The 20,473-nt window shown below is 48.0% G+C and overlaps 2 protein-coding genes across 4 annotated transcripts in view; one reads left to right on the top strand and one right to left on the bottom strand.

Moving 5' to 3' along the window:
• The first annotated feature begins 484 nt into the window (after positions 1–484).
• Positions 485–8,785, top strand: NIPAL4 (NIPA like domain containing 4). 2 transcript variants are annotated; one of them, XM_048319975.1, is made up of 7 exons: positions 485–591; positions 2,368–2,616; positions 4,542–4,598; positions 5,570–5,660; positions 6,794–6,954; positions 7,053–7,627; positions 8,053–8,785. In XM_048319975.1, exons 1-7 carry the CDS (start codon positions 555–557, stop codon positions 8,062–8,064), a joined length of 1,182 nt encoding a protein of 393 aa, XP_048175932.1. In that variant the 5' UTR covers positions 485–554; the 3' UTR covers positions 8,065–8,785. The 2 variants fall into 2 exon arrangements, with proteins under 2 accessions (XP_048175932.1, XP_048175931.1); XM_048319974.1 differs by lacking the exon at positions 8,053–8,785 and having other exon boundaries at positions 7,053–8,046.
• Positions 8,786–9,169: 384 nt separating this feature from the next.
• ADAM19 (ADAM metallopeptidase domain 19) overlaps positions 9,170–20,473 on the bottom strand; it is a 32,913-nt gene continuing 21,609 nt past the window's right edge. The window contains exons 12-23 of one of the 2 annotated variants that reach the window (XM_048319973.1): positions 20,073–20,250; positions 19,163–19,252; positions 17,780–17,975; positions 17,406–17,514; positions 16,675–16,867; positions 16,020–16,100; positions 15,166–15,277; positions 14,931–15,066; positions 14,637–14,703; positions 13,871–14,086; positions 12,359–12,505; positions 9,170–11,613 (exon numbers count right to left, since the gene is read on the bottom strand). In XM_048319973.1, coding sequence (XP_048175930.1) covers positions 11,539–11,613; positions 12,359–12,505; positions 13,871–14,086; positions 14,637–14,703; positions 14,931–15,066; positions 15,166–15,277; positions 16,020–16,100; positions 16,675–16,867; positions 17,406–17,514; positions 17,780–17,975; positions 19,163–19,252; positions 20,073–20,250 — 1,600 coding nt within the window. In that variant the 3' untranslated portion in view covers positions 9,170–11,538. Of the gene's footprint in view, positions 11,614–12,358; positions 12,506–13,870; positions 14,087–14,636; positions 14,704–14,930; positions 15,067–15,165; positions 15,278–16,019; positions 16,101–16,670; positions 16,868–17,405; positions 17,515–17,779; positions 17,976–19,162; positions 19,253–20,072; positions 20,251–20,473 lie in introns of those variants that run through there. The other variant, XR_007206967.1, reaches the window with a different exon arrangement.

Genomic DNA, 20,473 nt, shown 5'->3' with positions numbered 1-20,473 from the left:
GATATTCCCTAACAACTTCATATCCTTCATATATTGAGCAGCCCAAAACTTTTAGGTTGGAAAAGACCTCTAAGCCCATCGAGTCCAACCATTAACCTGCCACTGCCACTAATATTTCTCCTGTTCACTTTTAATTTCCGTCCCACCACACTCGGCCCACGTGCGAAGGCTTTGCAGCGTGCACCAGGCTCCCCCACCCCGCACCTGGGCTCACACACCTCCGAGCCACCCTCCTGCTGCCCCAGCGCCTTCTCCAGCCTCTGCAACAAGGAAAGCACCCTCCAGAGGAGAAACCCCTGCGGCAGGAGCCCCGTCCCGGCTCTGTGCGGAGGGACAGAACGCCCCGGAGATGCCGCCGCACCGACCGGGAACGGGGATGGCACCAAGGGCTGGGGGTGCGGGGCTGGCCCAGGGGACCGTGCAAGGCTCACCCGGGCATTACCAGCGCTCCCAGGCCAGCGAGGGGCCGGCCCGGGGGAGGAGCGGGGCGGGCTCAGGTGTGCCCGGCCCTGCCCTCGGCCCGGGATGCGCTGAGCGGCCGGAGAGCGAAGGCAATGGATCCGCTGGAGACGAACAGCAGCTGCAGCAACGGTGGGTGCAGCTTAGCTCGGCCCGGCTGGGCCCGGCTCGGCTCGGCTCGGCCCCGCTCGGCTGGGCCCGGCCCGGCCCGGCTCGGCTCGGCTCGGCCCGGCTCGGCTCGGCTCGGCTCGGCCCGGCCCGGCCCGGCCCGGCCCAGCTGCCCCGCGAGCGCCGGGACCGGGCCGGGACAGGACCGGGACAGCTCCGGGACGGGGCGGCCGCTCCGGCTCCGACGGCGGGGCTGAGCCCGCCGCACCCCTCGGCCTTATCCCCCCCGGCTTTGGGGCTGTCCTCTGTCACTACTCTGCTTTGGGCTTTTTCCTGGCTTTGGGGTTTCTTCTCCTTTTTTTGAGGTCTCTATAGGAATGGAGGCTTGAGGCACGCAGCCTGCGCTGCGAGCAGCCGGCACCACGCTCTGCCAGCCTCAGAGCGCACAGAGAAGCCAGGAGTTGGGTTTTTTCCTTTAAGGATTACTTAATCCACTTGGTAATCACCCCATCACTCTGCCTGATCCTTGTGCCCGGTAGTACCTTGTGGAGATTTTCACCCAGCCGAGGAGGCAAGTTCCCCCCTTATTCCCCAGGAAATATTTCCGCGATCAAGAATGTTTTCCTAGTAGGGGAAAAAAAAAAAGTTATTAGGGAACCCTTGGAATTTCATCTAGAAAGTCACTGGTATTTTTTCCTTTAGAAAAACGTTTATAGCCAGTCCAGATCCAAAACCTCAGCTGTGTGTGCCAGGACCAGAGATTGCAGCTGCAGAAGATCTAAATCAGGCTCCTAGTTCAGGAAGAATATGGGGCCCATGCCCAGGCTCCTGGCACTGCTGGGAGCAGTTTAGCCATTCCATACTCCTGCCTGCAGAGACACAAATACTTGCTCTATAATTCCTATGTGAGTTCAGGCAAAAAATTGAAGTCCTTTACAATGAGACTTTTGTACTCCACCTGGCTGCTCTGTTCCCCATGGCCACAGTCACACCGTCTTTACTACACTTGGAGTAAGGATTGCAGATAGAAAGATGTTCTGGGTGTGGTAGGAGTGTCAGGGGAGGAAGAAGCTCAGCAATTTTCCCACCCCCACACAGCCACACACCTTGGCCAGAGCCACAGGGCTGCAGCGCTGTTGGTGTTAACAGCAGAACGCTGTGCCTGCTCTCAGGCAGGGCTGGCTTTGCTTTAGGAGCACTCAGGCACTCTGCAAACAGGTAGAACAAAACCTTGAAACAGTAGAGGAAATGTATTGTCCGAGACAAATCTGTTGTAGTTTTATGACACAGCTCAACACACAGAGCAGGAACAGATGGACAGTTACAAAGTGTTGGCATTGCTCCACATTAAACCCAAAGTTACAACTGCAGATGAGCTGGCAGGTGTGAGGATTAGTTGTCTGGAAAGCACCAAAGCCTTTGGATCAACAGGGTTAAGTGTTGATAAGGCCTAGTTCAACCCCATAACACTGCAGTTTGGTGGAGATACCCTGGTATATATATATTTGGAAATTCAAATTATTTTTTAGAGGTCCTTGTGGCCTTCCAGCCCAGTATGTAGACACATTCAATGTCAAAGAGGTGCTTGAACTGCAGGCCACGAATTTGTCAGACAAAACCCTGCCATTTCCACATGTGGGTAAAGAGGTGTCCTGAGCTTTGGAGATCTTTGGGTATTGCTGCTAGGGTGACAGCACGGGTGGCTGTGCAGCGGGACACCTGAATGAGCCTAAGGGAATAGGGACACTGTTGACAGTCATGTCAGTAATTTGCTGTTTTATCTCCACGGTGGTTTCACAGGGTCTCTGATCACCCTTTCGTGCCTTTCCCACCGGGTTGTGTGCCAAGTGATCAGCAGTGCTGTCCCAGCTGACTCTGTCCAGGACAATGGGACTTCAGATAGTTCCTGGATAACTCGGCTGGAAAATAATTATGGATTCTACATTGGCCTGGGCTTGGCTGTCTTCTCCAGCTTCCTCATCGGGAGCAGTGTCATCCTCAAGAAAAAAGGACTGCTACGGCTGGTGGAGAAGGGAGGCACGAGGGCAGGTAAGGCTTTTGTGTGGGCAGGAGGGGGAAGGATCACCTGTTCTAGGACCACACACACAATCCAAATTTCAGCACTTTTAAGGCAAGGGAGCACCTCTGGGTACCGTCAGTCTTCCATCAGCAGTGTAAATGAGACCTTTTGTGGATGCATCTTTGTGTGTGAGACCCAGACAGCAGTGCTATGTGGGAACTGGGGAGCTAATTTACAGGCCTGGCATTAGAAAGGAGTTAATTTACAGTCTCCGTGTTGGAAAGGAGCTAATTTATAGAGCCCTGCACTGGAAGAGCTCAGCTAAAAGCAGCATTTTCCTGCCTGGCACCACAAATAGCAAGTGAGTGTCCTGTGAGATGAGATGTGCCCCCACAGCAGAACAAGAACGTGTGAGGCCAGGAAGAAGCCGAGTGCTAAAAGCTCTTTGAAATGGGCCCCTTTGCACAAAGCTGCAGCTCATGGCTGTGCCCCAGCCTGGAGCAGAGCAGCACAGCGCCCTGACCCCACTCCTGCTCTAATTGAAGCACCAGGCAGCTTTGCCACCAGGTCACCGAGACAAGGATGAGACAAGGATGCAGCCCCATGTGCTCAGATTGCATTAGCTAGAGCCCTGTGTGAATGCAGGACAGGCCGGCTCTGTGGGAACTCTGTGGTTTCAGAAGGCATCCTTTGGAGCTGTGTTGCTCAACAACAAGCAGATAACTTTCCTCTAGCACCAGGCTCTTAGGGCGTGTGTGTTTATGTGTACACACATATATATATATATGGATGGGCAGTGGTGGAGCAGCACTGCCTAGAGCAGAATTGCACTGTGGAATTGGACACATCCCATCAGCATTGCAAATGTGCTCCAGCAGCAGGGTAAGTCCTACCTGGCAGCTGACCTACTTGCATAACTGCAAACCAGAGAATAATAAAATAATTAAACTACTACTGCTTCCCAGTTCTGGCCTAGGAACAGTTCTTAAATAATCTTTAAGAGGAAGTAAATATGACCATCCCCATTTTATTCTGTGCCCATATGGGGACACAGAGGCGTGGAATGATGAAGTGACTGTGCAGAGACAATCACCAAAGCTACCAACAGCACCTGAGCCACAGACCGGTCTTGAGTCCATCTCTCCATCCTCTGCCACATGCAGCTGCTGAACACAGATGGGTTTGCTTTTTGGCATTATATTTGCACAACAAAGTATCAGTATTGCTTCAACTGTAGATGTCTCTCTCCTCCTTCCCTCCATGAACTCTTCCCACAGTAGAGCCAAGCGAGTAAAACAAGAGCAAACCCCTCCTTGTTTTTTCAGAATGTTTAACATTCTGGAAGGAATTAGAGATTAATGACAGAAAATTGCAGCTGACAAAAAGAGTTCTTGGGAAAAGCCCCGACCAAGCAAAAAGACACTAAAACAAATAAACCAGCAATTTCTTAGGAATACCAAAGCATAACATTTGAACTTCAGCATTTATGGAGTTGTTGAGGAACCAGAAGAGGCTGAACTCTAGCAAAAGATTTTTCCCTGTGTCCTGAAGTCTTCCTGTTCAACTCTTCTTGCCCCTTGTCCTATCTTGCCCTGTAATCTCTCAGTCCTAGTGAAGTGTGTCACCCCTGCTATGGGAGCACATCGCTTTTCTCCAAGGCAAGTCAAACACTGCTGTTACTGACAGCTCCAGTCAGGTCAGATTTATCAAAAACTTGGGCTCTCCCTGACCTAGCAAAATCAGGGTTCACCATGTCAATAGGCTCAACTCCTTATGTCCAACAGCTTGAGGGTTAGGACCAGAACTGGATTAGTTCCCAACACATGTATGTCCATTCTTCCTTATTCTTTGTCACAATCTTTCCCTTGCAATCTATCCCTCTCCAAAGGGACATTCTCATCTCTTGCTCTGGAGGAAATGGTTGTTAACTCCTGCGTGTGCTTTTCTTCCCCAGGAGACGGAGGCCACGGCTACCTAAAGGACTGGCTCTGGTGGGCTGGCTTGTTAACCAGTGAGTAGGAGCTGTTTCCCTGGGTTTGTAGCTTTTCCAGGGTCTGTTCCTGTGAATGAGATGTAGGACAAACTGTGTATCGTGCAATCGTTTCCCGTCGAGTTCCCCCATCCTCAGCAGAGGTTCCTCAGGGAGAGGAGAGGCAGTGATCCCCACAGGATCTCCCTTTCCATCCTCCTGCAGAACTGGTAGGACTTGCTAGCTCGGTTTTACCTGATCAAAAGCATGAAAAGCCAGGTTTTAATAAGGCAGCTGGCAGGTCCAGGGCAAACAGCCTCCCCTGAGTGCCTGGGGGCTCCGGGAATGTTTCCTGCTGCACCACAGGGAGATAACAAAGAGGTAGCACCTCCCTCCATGAAAAAAAACTTGCTTTCCCTTAAAACAAGCCTTAAAACCTTTATTTCTTGCTGCAGCGTTACAGTATCTCCTCAGATTGGACTCAAAGCTGCACAGAGAGCAGCAGATTTTACAGCAGGGCGTTTCAGAGCCCTCTTTTCTTGCTCTCACCGTGGCAGCCGCAGCTCAAGGTGCCCCCACCTTGTCCTGCCCATGCAGCTCCTGTGAGCTGGCACAGCCCTCCCTGCTTGGGGACAGGGACACCACAGCCCCACAGAAGGACATGGTGTGGAGGGGAGGAGCAGCCTCCCAGCCCTGGGGCTCCCACAGCTGCCCCTCCCTCATTAACCCCACCCAGGGCAGCTGCCTGGCTGGGCTGGGGGGGATTCATGAGCCCACCTGGGTCAGCCCTGGCACCCCCCAGCCCTTCCCATGGAGGGCTCGCTTCTCTTAAGGTGCCTCTTTTAAGTTGTAATAGATTTTCACCCAGTATCTGGCCCTCTTTAGCAGCAGCGTGAAGCTCCCAGCATAAAACCCACTCTCCAAGTGACACCTGGCTGGTTTGCAAGCCCCCAAGAGAAAATACAGAAAATGCCCTGTAACAACTGGTGTTTATTTTTCTTGTGTTTGTTTAGTGGGTGGAGGGGAAGCTGCCAACTTCGCTGCCTATGCCTTTGCTCCTGCAACTATTGTCACGCCTCTGGGGGCTCTGAGCGTGCTCATAAGGTGATTTTTGTGTCTATAATTTGCAATTTGGCTTGTTGTTGTTGTTGTTTGCCTGTTCCACTTGTAAAGGTAGACTTGAAGGGATGCTAATATGATTTATTCTGCCCAAAGGAAAAAAAGTCTCAGTGTTTTCTAAAAAACACTTGAATATTTGTTGTCCTTTTGGGGGATCGTTTGGGAACCACTGAATTAAGTGGCACACCCTTCTGGAAATGCTGCATGTGGAGAGCAGCCACATACACTGCAGATTAAATTATTGCAAATATCTGAATTACTTCATTCCTTATTCCAGCTCTTTAACCAACCCAGGACTGGTGGGGTTTTATTGTTTGTTTGTTTTGTTTTGTCTTTGTAATCAAGAGTACTAAAAATTTTAAAGGGTCAAAAATACCAGGCTGGTTTTCAAACTGCCTTTCACCTGTCTTTTATTTTATAAGCTTTTAGGGTCCTTTCATGTTGTAGGGTTTTGTACTTCTGGCTGTTGCCAAAGGGGCTGAAACCGTATTTTCTTTCTTTATTTTTAAGTAGAAGATTCCTACCAAAATGCATGGCTCTGGGTACTTAAAGTTTTATAGAAAGACTGCTGTTGTGAAATGCATAAGCAAACTGAGAGTTAGGACTGCTCTGGTGTCTTGCCCCCAGTTTTTTGAGCAAGAACTAGATGTTTTTGCAGATATATCTGTAGCCCCAGTACTTTGAGAGTTTCTCTGAGGCTTAATAGTTCTGATGATTTAGTTAAAATTAACATAGCTTTTTTGTTGTTAGATTCAGATTTTTTCACTGTTACACTGGTCCTTGAAGTAATTCCCTTGAGCACTAAAAGCTTCATAATGCCCAGCAGCTTCTGAGTGATTCTGCTGACCCTGAAAAAATACCTGAGGATGTGCTAAAACATTCAGCATTTTTGCACCTTGTTGACACAAGAGCTGTGATCTCCAGGCCACACCTGCACCCCTGCAGGTTCAGCTGTTGATAGATGCCATGTGATTGTGTATTAACACACTGGAATCCAACTAATTTACACCAAATTTGCGTCCTTGAATCACATGGAAGCATTCTTAACTTTCTTTGAGCCTCTGTTCCTTCTCTAAAGGACTGCAAAGCACTGGCTGATGTTTTTCTGTCCCGTGCAGTGCCATTCTGTCCTCATATTTGCTTGGAGAACGGCTCAACCTGCTGGGAAAGCTGGGCTGCCTGCTGAGCCTGGTGGGCAGCACTGTGATGGTCATACACGCCCCAGAGGACGAGGAGGTCACCACTCTGGAGGAAATGACTTCCAAGCTGAAGGAGCCTGGTACGCAGCCGGCCGTGTTTTCCCTCTGGGGGCTGGGCAGCGCAAACTGCTCGCTGTGCCAGCTGCTCGAGTTTTGAGTTCTTCTCTCTCTCCTGCAGGTTTCCTGGCTTATGCTGCGATCCTCCTGGCTCTCTGCTTCCTCCTGATCTTCTTCCTCGCACCCCGTTACGGCCAGAGCAACATCCTCGTCTACCTCGCCATCTGCTCCGTTATCGGCGCCTTCTCCGTGTCCTCAGTCAAGGGCTTGGGAATTGCCATCAAGGGCTTCTTTGCTGACCAGCCTGTGCTGCAGCATCCACTGACGTGGATCCTGGTCATCACCCTGGTGGCATCCATCACCACACAGATCAACTACCTCAACAAGTCTCTAGACATTTTCAACACCTCTTTGGTGTTCCCCATCTACTACGTGCTGTTCACCACCATCGTCATCACCACTTCCATCATCCTCTTTAAGGAGTGGGTCACCATGACCGTGGTTGACATCATTGGGACAGTCTGTGGCTTCCTCACCATCATTTTGGGGGTGTTTTTACTCCATGCTTTCAAAGACATGGACGTCAGTTTATGGAATTTACCACAAGTCCTTCAGAATGAACCGGTCACCAGAGATGACAAGAACATCCTGATAGAGGTGGACAACTCCAGCATCGCCCCAGAGGATAAACCCAAAGTATTTGTGCTCTATGCTTAGGGCATTACATGTGGGGACTGGAGGTTGGGTGGGTGATGTCAATGTTCCGGGTGCCAGGGGAAAATTTTAAAAAGGAAAAGCAGAAAATAAAACAAATGGTGTATTTTCCAAAGCCAAATCTTTCTCTGGGCTTTTGGACAGGGTCTCTGTCATGGTGTGGTAGCAAGGGGTGTGTTTAATCCTCGCTGGGCGTTAATACATGCAGCCACTGGAAACAAAAATCCTCTAGAAATATGATAGCCCTGGAACAAAGCTCCTCTCTGAGGCCCCATCCCATCCCTTATTCTTGGCACGGCTGATCTTTACCCTTCACTCCTTCCCCCGGGGGGCCATTGATGGCTTTGTTTCCAGGCCTTGATGGATCATTGATTAGTGGTTTTTGTCTTTTTTTGTTTCCTTTCTAGACACTTGCATGAACTCTAAAATACACTCCAGCATCTCGAGAGGAGGTGAGAGACAAGGACTGACCGGTGCACGCCTGCTATTCAGACTCTGCTCGTCCATGTTTAATCACTTGCTCTGCAAATAATGGGACAAGAATATTGGTGAATATGGGCAAAACAGGGTGAATTTTGAAATAGCTGCTCACTCAGGCTCAGTGGCAGGACTCAAGCCATGAAGTGTTTTACAGAGAGATCTTTTTCAGCTTTTGGTTTTTTGCGAGGTGCAGGAGTTTCCCTGGAGCAGTGTTAATTATTTTTATGGAAGCTTTGTTTGTTTGGGTTGGTTTATTTTTCCCTTAGCATCCCTGGTGCCCAGGCCTTGCTGAAGTTGCTGGGCCTGACCCAGACCCCACCTGAGGAAGGGCTGGGGGAGCTCCCATGTCAGGAGAAATTCTGCCACCGTCTCCAACACTTCTGGTGAAAATCTTTTCAGTCCGAAAGACCAAGTGGCTGTAAATGTTATGTATTTTTTTCTCAGGAAATATCTTGACCTTGGCAAGGCCCCCCCCCCAATTCTTTGAACCCCATGAGGTGTCCTACTGTCCTCTGAGATGCTCACATGATTATACCTGGGTCTGAGCATCACTGAGCAAATACAACGTAGGGCTGTGGGAGAGAGGACTATGCAATCTCCTATTTTAATAACATTTCACTACTATTTTTTTGGAATGTGGAAAGGGAAATAAAGGTTTTTTTCAAAAAAAAAAAAAAAAAGTTGCAGGTGGATCTGAAAGTTTTAAATGATTTCTCTGATGTTACTGGTGTAGCCCTAAAGGATAAAGAGGCTGAGGGACAGCTGAGAACAACAGGAAGAGCAGCTGAAGCAGAGTAAAACGGCAGCGACCTCCTTTGGTGGCAGAAAATAATCCAAGTCACCCACTCCAGCTTTGGTTTTGGCATCCTAATCAGTGTGATGCTTTATGCATTTTGTTTTAGAAAATGGCTGTAAATGGAACTCATCTTTCCTCACTCTCTAGAAGTGCATTTCATAAAAGCAATCCTGCCATCCCTGGAGAAATGTCATGTAGAAAATGAAGATTTGAACTGAGGTAATGAAATAATACACAGTGAAAGAGGATTTGTTAATGACAACCGACAAATTTTATTAAAACTAGGCAAAAGGCACAATGAATTGCATTCTTCAAGTATTTGCACAGATGCATAGAGAATTATTGTAAACCATTAACATGTGGACACGGGAGAAAGTGAGATGTATTGTGTTATAAGTTCTCCCAGGTAACATCATCTTTCTAAAAAATCAGGTTTTGCCATCTTTTACTCCTCCTGCAGTTCCCCTGGTCTCATTCACTCAACTTGCACACATCTGAAAATTTAAAAGGACTTACTTAAAACTACCGTTTGGAGATTTTTGGGATATTCCAGCAATAAAGTTTTCCATTAGAGTTTGGGCATGTCCAGTTGTTCTCTGAGCATTGTGTGTCCGGGGGCTTTTTTTTTTTTAAAACCTTGATCCCATGCTCACATGAAATGCAGTGAAAATAATTTTAGTGACTTTTAGTGGCCATTTGCTGAAGATCAGGGGTTGGAGCAGAAGAGCTGCTGTCCTCAGTGAGGGCTCAGATATGAGATCAAGTTTGTGGTTGAATCAACTACTACAGTGTATGTACAGTCCTGCTCCACCTGTGAGCAGCCAAACAGGCCATTACCTACCAAGAAACAACAGATTTGGGGGTTGTTGAATACACATTTTTATATGTAATATACCCCAACTATAGAAAAAGAGATAAAGATTAGAAAGCTGTTGTCTTTTACTTGCCCTCCCTTATTTCAGAAAGAAGTTTTTTAGGTTGGTTTGTTTTCCAGGCACATAGAAGGTAAGAAAACGTCTACAATTAGTAAGATAAGGAATAATCAGTGAGAATTTCAAGACACACCATGTGAACTTTTTCCTTGTGGAGAAAGAGGTAGTAAAGTTGTGAAAAACTAATGTGGCTTAAGTCATCCTATAGATACACTGCTACATATAAGTACAAATCTAATGAGTTCTTAGGGTTTTTCTGGGGTTTCTTTAATAAACAGGGAAAGAGAACCAGCAAACAAGACTCTTTTTCTTTATGCCAATAGTACAGTTTCTCACATGTGGAGCAGCAGTCACACTCTTTGAGGATTTGTCCATAATTAATCAGACACAAGAGAACTGTTGTAACCACAGCTCCAGATTTCCCTGTGTTCTCCTAGGAATTAATTCCAAGGAAAAAAAAAGAATCTGGCATAACAAAAGGTCTTATTTTAAAATCCTGAGGAAAAGAAAAAAGCCCACATACAAGAGCCAAACTATTAGGGGAAGAAAAAACCAAATTCATAAGGGAGGGTCCTCAGGGTCAGAACCATCAACTGCTTAAAGTGCACACAGACAGCTCTCTCCATCCATGGCCTGGAGAAAAATCCTGGAGTAAGAGAGCTGTCCTACAAAAGCACCATGTGTTGTGTTAGTATTTCAGCTGCTTCACCACCTGGGCACTTTTTGGGTAGGTTTCTCACTGCCTTGGGGAGAAGACAGCCCATGCTGAGTTACAGCTCAGCACAGACCAGAGCCTGAGGAGACACGTGCAAAAACATCCACTGATCATGGTACCGCACACTGCAGAGGGGTCTCAGCTGCCTTCTGCTGAGCTTCCTGCTGGCCTTTTGCTCTGGATCTTGGCCAGAGCTTCCCTGTCGTACCTTGAGTGTGTCCTAATGACATGGATTGGAACTCACGGGCCATGCTGGGGCTGCTTTGGGGATTTACAGCACCAAGGGAAGACAAGCGAGTGCTGGAGGGCAGAAGGGTTGCAATGCTCTTGCTGAAGAGGGTTAGTGGGGAAAATAATTAATCCCCTCTGCTAAAGCTGATCAAAATCCACAGTGGCCCCACAGATTATATTTCCATGGTTGGCTACCTGTTGGGGCCCCACTTGCCACCCACTGTAAACAGAGAAAAAACTGAAGACTGTTATCACCAGCTGCCTTCTGCTCTCCCCAGAGGCAGTGGGTTCTGTATAGCACCAATATGCCCCTGCAGCTGCATGGGGAGGGGGAGGGGGGGCTGAGGAAGCCAACAGGGCTCACATGAAAGCCCATCAGGGCCAGCACCTGCACTCACAGCTTGTTCCCCCTGGTAACACTTAAATAACTGATTAAAAACACGTGAAACCCCCATCACCCCATCCCTGCACTGGATATTGCACAACAATATTTAAATACCGTATAAACAAGTTATCCCTATGTGGGAAAGGCAGAGAGGGTCCAGCTGAGCCTGGCGTGTACCTGGGGCACCCCTGCCATGCCTGACTGCAGCTTGGTGAGTCACAGAGGAAACGGGGCTGGGGCAGGAGGAGAGGAACTGAGACACTGTCCGTGGCAGTGAAGGTGTGAGTGTGGTTTTGGGTGATGAAGGCCATCCAGGGCCCTGCGAAGGCCAGAGCCAGCCAGGAACAGGCTGCTTCAGGAATGCCCATGGGAGCCTGGCTGTCCCACTCTCAGGTTGTTCACTGCTCCAGCTGTCCAGACACCAGTGCTCTGGGTGAGATGGAAAAAAGGGGAAAAGAGGAAGAGTGAGCACTGATGGAAGAACAAGCGCTGTCCTCGCCCTCTCCTGGCGCTGATGGTACTGCCAGCCAGGGGAAGCCTGCCTGCATTCACACCCCGATGCTTCACATAGGAACTCTCCCACGAAGAGCACAAGGAAGTTCCTGCAGTTTTCTCCATTTGTCACAGCTGGCCTCCTGGGTATTGCAGGCTGGAGACAACGTAACTGCGCTGTGTTGTGTTTGCAGGACACTGAACTCAGTGCCTGAGAGTCCCTTATTAACTGCCTGTATCCAGGACGATTTTTTTGGGAAACACTCTCTGCAGAGAAAGCAATTCCTTATCCATGGCTAGAGAGGCTGGAAAGAATTTTTGTTCTTTACTGGGATCTTCAAGCCTTGTGTGAATGTTCACCTTTTTCCACTCTTCACTAACTGTTCTGGGTCACACACCCCTTGAGCCCATTGCTCTGCCCCACTCACACAAATGCCTTGCCTGAGGAAGTGTTCAGGGATGTGGAGAACTGAATTCACCTGTGTTTTGCTCAACTCAATAAATTCTTAATATGAAACAGGTGAAAATGGAGACCTCTGCAACAAAGGTGACCAACCCACACCCTCTCTGTCTCCACCCACCTGGGCTGTACATGAAGGTGTTTTGCAGCCTGATATTCCCTCTGAGTGTTTTTATTCCCCAGGGGTGAGTGGTGCTTCCCACCAGCCCTCTCAGTGCCTACCTCTGTCACAGGCTGGAGGCGTCCTGGGGCTCTGGTGTGCCCAGGAGGCAGTGGGACAGCAGAGCTGTTCCCCTGCCAGCCTCTGGATCTGGATGGGATGGGATTCGCTGGCAGAGCTCTCTGGGGTGGCTGGGGCCTTGAAATATCCTACAAGAGAAATAGCTTTGAATTTAAGCCTTACATTTTGCAAGTAATAGGTAACCTGAGTTCCAGAGCCTTTTTAATTAGCCACATTAACTAATGCACTTCATGGCTTGGAAGCAAGTTTCACATGCACACATTCACTGTTTGTTTGCCTATACAATACCCATAAACAATATATATATGTGCATGTTCTTGTGCCCATACAAACACACACAGACCCACAAGCAGTTATTATTTGTTTGTGCACACAGCTGTCCCTAATAGGATGCTCAGAGCATTATATTTTCCATTCATCTAATGAATTTCAGTGGAAAGCATCTCCCAGGGGGAGAAGTTACCCTCACAAGAGCCAACTGCCTATTGTTGCTCAGGCTCTGTGCTAAGCTGCTGCCTTACAGGTGTTGATTTAACAAACACAGCTGCACTCATGACTTGGAGGGCACCCAAAACCCCTGCAGTCTCCTCAGACTATGCATAAATGCAATGCTGGATGGCTTGGGGATCTCTTCCTCTCCAGGGATCTTGCCCTGTGACTCCAGGAAGGACAAGGCAGACTAAATTCCACTGACTGCCAGGTCTGAAGAGCTCCTATAGGAATAGCAAGAGAGAAAATCTGGCAGATGCTGCAGACATCTAGGAAGGACACTGGCACTAGCAAAAAGGGACATGAATTATTTCCACTGTGTCTTCTCCAGCCCGTGGCTCTCCACTAACCCAGAAACAGCAAGGTTTCTTGTGGAAATCCTATGAAAAGTGTTCCATCTAATAGGGCTGACTGAGATAAAGAGACTGGATGTGCTGGGGAGGGAACACAAAGGAGGTTGTGGGGAACTTGTCAACAAGCAGCTGGGAAAGATACCTATTCCTTATTGACAACACTCAGCTTCCTGCTTTTGTTTTAGTTTTCTTTCCTGCTGAAGTGCCAGCTGTTCACAGGAACAATGGAGCCAGAAACAAACCCGATTCGCTAAGATTTGCTTCCATAGGGTTTGTTTTCCTCTGTGTCCTTCAGAGAGAGACTGACTGGGAGCCAGCCTCCTGCTACCAACTGGAACCAAGCCCTTTGCTTCTTTGAGGGCCCCAAACTAAAAATATTTTTTTGCAAAATGGGCAAAATACTAGTCTGAGTGATTTACCATCCTTCCAGTAAGAATGTGGGGTCTGTAGTAAGTTTTGAACAAAGCTGCCAGCAAAAGAAATAAATCAACACTGTTTCCTTCCAAGCCTCAAAATAACCTCATGGATAGGATGCTCACATAAGATGGGGTCAGTTTGGGTCAAGCCTAACAGTTCTCCCAGGGCAAGAGGCTTCACCAGAACAAACCTCCCACCAAACAGCATCCACAGGACAGCAGCACGACTCCATACCTGAGAAGCTGGAGGTTTGGGAGCAGGAGGTGCTGGCCTGCTCGGGGGTGTCCTGCGGGGAATGTCCTTTGGAAGTGCCTGCTGCGCTGGTCCCATGGGCTGCCCCACACTGCAGCTGTGGCTGCCAGAGAAGGTGGGTGGCTGCTGCCTGTTTATCTGGAGCCCTGGAGCTTGCTGAGAAGGAGGTTTCGGTGGGATTTCAGGGAAGCCAATCACCTGTGCAGAAGAGCCACAAATTCTCAGGTATTTCTACTTCAAACCACCCCTTACATTCGCTGTGACACTTCTGGGGATCTACATGAGATCTATGACCCACAGAGTAGGAAATATTGCCTGCAACGCCAGTATGTGTTGTGTATGTCTGGTAGGTGTTGATAAGATGGACTGGGACAACTTGGGATCATGAGGCAGAAATGGAAATCAAGAGAACAGAGTAATCCAGGCATCAATGTGACACTTGCAAATAAACCCAATGGGTTTGCCATTTCTCCAGTTTTGAGATGGGGGATGTGACAGCAGAGGATCTACCAGGAGAGACAAGCAGCCACACAGGCCTGGTCAAATCCCAGCTCCTGCCTTTAAGGAACTCACTAGAAATAGGTGCTACGCTCCTCTACCACTGACTTTCAGCCATGGGTGGTGCCTGTCTATTTATCCCATCCTTTGATAAAACCACTCCCTGACTGCACTGTGAGGGGGAACCACATCCCACAGCTTGGGGCAGCTGCATCTCTGCCCTGCAGGTGGAGGGTGACCCTGCCCCTACCTTCCTCTGCTGCTGGGGGGTTCTCAGCTTGAAGGCAGGGTTTGCGTGCCCAGTTCCAGCAGTGTCACTGACAATGAGAGAAAGAAAAGAGCGTTAATGTTTTGATATGTTTTCTCCTTTATTTTCCTGCATTTTCTATTTTATCTTCACTGGAGTGAAAAAATGAGAAGCCAATAGTGACTATACCAACAAACCCTACAATTTAGTGACATTCCTCACAGCAATGTCTCTTCTGTCCTGGCACTAAAGGCAGGACGGGGGACAAGCAGACAAGGCACAGCACTGACAACTTACCTGAACTGAGGTGTCTTCTTTAGAGAACAGATGGCAAATTTATTCCAGCATTTCAGATAATAGAATAAAAACATGATTCCTTTGAGAACAAGAATGGGAGCCAGGATTGCCAGAGTTATCACGACCGCTGAGGAGCCTGAGGGTGAGAAAATAGACTTTATTCAATGGAAAACTCTGCTCCCAACTAACTCAAGTCCTTCTGAAGTGGCACTGTAGCAGAGCTGGTCCCACTCACCACCTTCAGGCAGAGGGGGACCACTGTCCAAGCTTCCTCCCGTCCCCTCCTTGTTGCAGAATGGGGGGGCCCACCCGTGGTTGCAGTGGCAGTTCTTGTTGTTGTTGCACACCTGGAGTGGGAAGATTCAGAGATTTAAGTGGCAGCTACTAAGAAACCTGCAGGTGAAAACAAATGAAGCCCTTGCTGAATTAAATGCTACAGAACAGACTCTACTGGGAGCTGAGTGCCTGGAAATTCTTTTCTTCGGGGAGTGAAAGTGCCCTTTATTTTCTCAGAAATTCTCCCTTTCTCCAAAAGACAAGGGTTCTTCAGCTGAAGTGCCAATAACCTGAATTCAGCAGAAAAGCAGCATTTAAATATGCCTTTCTCTTATCTCTAAACTGAAGGACATGAGTTTTCCCTTTCATCGAGTGAAGATTTCTTATTGTTTAGGCTAAAGAGCTTGGCCAATTGGTGTTTATCTTTTCTTTCCATCCCCTGGGGGCACTGGAGAGCAATTTGGGATAAACTGCTCTAAATGTTACTTTTCACTCTTTTTTCTTTAGTAAGTCTGATACTTTTAATTCAATCTAAACTGGGCCCAGAAGGTTTTTCTTCAAGATTACTCCTTGTTTTTCATTTATTGCAATTCATATCCCTCCAGCGGACCTCCTTAAATCCTGTGTCAAAGGGACACTCATGGACCAGAAAATGCATCAAATAGGAAAGAAATGTGCAAATTAATAACTGAGAAGCCAAAGTCCAGAACAAACCTAAGCAAGGTATCAGAACTGAGCTGAACAAGCAGCCACAGAAGAATGGAAGCCCATCCTGCTTCAGCCTGGAGTGGAGATGGAAAAGAAGACACTTACTCCATGCCCATGGCACTTCTTGCTACAGCTTTCAGCATCAAAGATGATGGACACGTTCTGGCAGCGCCCCTCAAAGCAAACCTGCACAGAAAGGATCCAAAAACTCAGTGTTAGCTCTCTGAGTTATGTACCATGTCACTGCCTTGTGGTATTTTGTGACTTGCAGGTCCCAGACACCTTGGAAACACAACTAATTAATTACCTGGGCAGAATTACAGGAAATTAAGTTAACCTGGTTCCCAAGCAAACAGTTAATCACCACCCTAAATCCCAGTCAACGTGAATCAGAGAGGAGTGAGACCTCAGCTGGCAATAGCTTGGCCATGCCCACGTGGCAAGTCCTTGAAGGAGCTCTCACATGTCTTGATTTCCAATTGTGTCTCACCTTTAAGCAAGACAGCTTCAACCAACTAGCAAATCCCAGATTTAGCACTGGCCCTGAACTTCATCTGGCAAAGACATAAAGCCTTTGGTGTGTGTCCTTCCATTGCTTCTCTGAAGCCTCTAAGAGATTGTTTTTCTAACAAATACAAAAATCTCCTAGAAAGGCATTAGACATAAAAAATTAATGGCTTGATAACCACAAAGCACATTCTGGGTGGAAAAGTGATACCCTGAAGCTCCCCCAAGCCACTCCAGGCAGAACTGTACCTACATGATGGCTCCCACACTTTGTTCCTGTCAACACCAAGCCAGGATCCAGCATCTCCTTCTCCTCACTGTCGGATCTGTACACGTGGGTCCCCCGGCAGCGCTGCATGTTCACAGTGGTGTCTATGGGCACTGCATTGGGCTGCAGGGGTTTGAAAGCAGAGCTCTGGCACTGGATCTTCCCACATTTAGCATCTCTGATTTCAAAGGAAAGGCTAAAGTGATTATTCCTGGCTTGCTGGATGTTTTGCAGACATGAGCTCTAAATGTGAATTAAAGCAGCAGTGTTGAGTCATTGTTAAATGAGCAGGCACCTCCTAAGAACTATCCCAAGCAACAGTGTCTGATGGATACTGATGGTACCATCTCACAGTCCCCAGGGATGGGGGATGTCCCCATGGATGGCCAACCTCAACGAAGTCAGAGGTAAGACCAAGAAATTTTTGTCTCAGTTAGAAAGCTACATTTAACTCAGAGATTAAAAAAATCCCCCCTTCTGTTGCTTTGGAAGAATATCAACTAGATGTTTGGAAATGCAAAAGGCAGGGAAATGGTGAGCTGGAAGCTTCAGCTGTAAGGGCTCTAGGTCCTACAAGGATGCAGCTGGTTTCCCAGGAGGCAGAGGGAGGGAGTGAACCAATGCACGGATCAGTTTTATCTCCTGGCCCATAATTTTGTAATATATAAAAACATCTTCTCCAAGGAGCAACTCTGGGCTGCCACTCTGCTTTGTACCTCGTCTCGCACTTCCTGTAATTCCCGTAGATGTCCTTCCCGCAGTTCCCGTAGATGTCTCCAGCAGCATTGACCTTCTCAAAGCAGGCGTCTGGTGCTGGCTGTGCTCCTGTGTGGGAGAGACTCATGTGGCTGCTTCACCTCACCCCATGCCCACCACTCGTTTGTCCTTTTCCTGGAATGGTTGGAGCATGAGAAATTTTTTGCTGCCTCCTCCAAGTGAGTAAGGCAGGAGAAGAGGGTCCTCAGACTCTGCTACTGATAGCAGGTGTGGAAGGTACTCCAGCCTTGCACAGGGTGAGGAACAGCAGGGTGCCACATCACATTGGCTGGTTCAAAGGACAGCATTTTTTTGCTGCAGGCAGAGTCCTTACCAGGCCCCCACAGCTGCACACACTGGTCCCTGTAGGTGAGGCACATGCCACTGTAGCAATAGGCCCTTCCTCCGTCGCAGGGAGCCCCATCGATCTGGTAAGAGTTGAGGGGGCAGAACGGGGACTCGCCAGTGCAATGTTCTGGGAGGTCACAGAGCCCTGACCTCTCCCTGCAGAGAGTTCCTGGAGACATCAGCTAAAAAGAGACAGTGGGAAAGCCCCAGAATTACTGCTTGGCTCCTCTGTGGTTTCATGTCTGCACGTCTGGCTGTAGATAAGACAGAATCTTGCGTCTGCCACTTCATCCTCCTTGTCTAAGGTTTTTTGAGGTCTGAAGTGCCTCTGGGACTTCATTAACAGGGTGAACTGTGTAGAATAAAATTAACAACTGGATCCCTTCCCCAGGTAGCAATGAGATCATGCACAGAATGTAAGGTTGCCAGACCTCATGGGGTCACTGATCCATCCCGCTCTACCCTAGGGTAGGATCCAATTTACCTGAACCATTTCTGACAGATGTTTGTGTAATCTGTTCTCAAACCCCTCCCTGGTTGGGAAGTTTGTTTCTGTGTTTCCCTGTCATTTCTGCCGGAGACATTTTCCTAATGCATAACTTGTGTCTCCCTTGCTTATGAGTTTACTCAGTTCGTTCTTCTCCTGTCCACCAAACAGATGGAGAACAAAGGGCATTCACAGTTACATCTGGGAGGTTGTTCCAAATGAGTCCAGGTGGGTTTCTGGAAATAGTTTTCCACATGCTCAGGACAGGTCAGTAAGAGCTCACAGTCAATGTGCAAACATAAAGATGAGCTTAAGAGAAATGTTTGCCTATGTTCGTTTTTGAGTTAATTTGTTGGCAAATTTGAGATCATTGGCTCCAAAATCAGAAACACATATTAACCAGTTGCTACAAGGAAAGCTGAGATTCAAAATCATACTCTTTGCCAGCAGTTCTTCAGCAGACACCTGAGCTAAAGGAATTCAGCTGCACCACAGAAAAGAGGGTTCAGAGCAAACACAGCATCCAGCCTAGTCCCTGGAGGAAGTGTTTGCTCCAAGAGCTCTGTCTAGATTTCTTGTGGAGCCAATGGAGAGAAATATCAGCTCTGATTCTTCCCATCCCTCAGTGTTTAAGAGAGGCAGCATCACTTCATTCCAGCAACATTCACAGCTCATTTTAAGCTATCACAGGAGTCAAATTAATCAGCCAGAAGAAAGGACCCCACTAGTTTGATTATACGCATAGCTGTTGCGCCTAAAAAAATCAAGCCAGGTGAGGAGTTAAACATTTGGCTGTGTTTTCTCCCCTTCCCCCACCAGTTTTATCCTCACACTTCCACCCCATTTATTCCCTCTCCTCTTAGGAAAACCCGGAGGTCCCACCTTGCACTGATGGCAGCAGCTGCCATGGGCACATTCAGCACCAGGTTTCAGGGAGCAGGTCCTGGGGTCACAGCAGGGGTTCCTGCACTCCTGGAAGACAGAGGGATGCAGCAGAGCTCAGAGGGCAGATCTGAGGCTGGCCCTGATGTGTTCCCACACACGATGGATCACACACAAAGTAACACCCCCCCTTCCACGTTATGCTCATGGTACCCAGCACGAGCTGAATTCCAGCACTGCACATCCAGCCTCTGATGGGCTGATGGGATACAACTGGTTGTGCTCATCACATCCAGAGAGTCTGGGCTGCTGGTCCCAGCTCCATTTTTTTAATGAGTCAAAGGATGGATATGGAGAAGTGAGATGCAGCGCTAAGAGAAGCCCCATCCTTGTAAAGTGAACTTTTATATGAAACTGCAACATTTGGAAAAATTCTTCCTGGCTATCAGGAAGAATTTCTTCACTGAAGAGTTGTTAAGCATGGGATAGGCTGCCCAGGGAGGTGGTGGAGTCCTCATCTCTGGAGGTGGTCAAGAAACAGCTGGACATGGCACTGAGTGCTCTGGGCTGGTTGGCAAGCTGGTGATGGGACACAGGTTGGACTCACTCTTGGAGGTCTTTTCCAACCTAAATGGATCTGTGATTCTGTGACCTAAAATCACTTTTTCATCTCCTTTTTAAAGGAAGTTTAAATCACCTCTGTTCAGCCCTGGACCACACCATCCCTGAGTTCTGTCAAGTCAGAAGTAACATTTTAGAACCTTGATTTACATTTACATACAGGGAAGATATTTTTGTCTCCTGCACAATGAAAAGCTGATTACAGATCACATAACTGTATTTGCAAAACACATAATAAAAACACTGTTTCCCACTAAACCCCAAATAGTTGGACCTGAACAATTGTTACCTCCACCTCTCCACAGTCACACTCCTCCCCCTCTTCCAAGTAGCCATTTCCACATTTCCCTCCACCATACATTCTTTTGGTATCTGGCATATTGGAGAGACACATCCCTCCACCAGACTGCAGATACTTCTCCAGCTCTTGTCTGTTGCACTGGTTGAACACCTTGGGGAATGGGTGCCTGAATATTGACAGGGTAGAAAAACAGGAATACAGATCTGGGCAATGGTTTAGAGAAACAAAAAGGAGCACATGCAAATCCTGACAAGTGCCAAAGGACACAGGTCTCTCCCTGAAATCCTTGGAGATATGCTAAACCAGATTGTGATTTCCTGTGCCTGCATTACCCTTGAAGACAAGGTGAGACTGCACTGCAAGGTTGTTTAGTAATATAATTGCCTTAC

Source organism: Corvus hawaiiensis, chromosome 15, assembly GCF_020740725.1.
Source record: "Corvus hawaiiensis isolate bCorHaw1 chromosome 15, bCorHaw1.pri.cur, whole genome shotgun sequence".
In the NCBI taxonomy this organism is placed as follows: Eukaryota; Metazoa; Chordata; class Aves; order Passeriformes; family Corvidae; genus Corvus; species Corvus hawaiiensis.
Note: the sequence above shows the minus strand (reverse complement) of the source record. Positions and strands in the feature narration are given on the sequence as shown.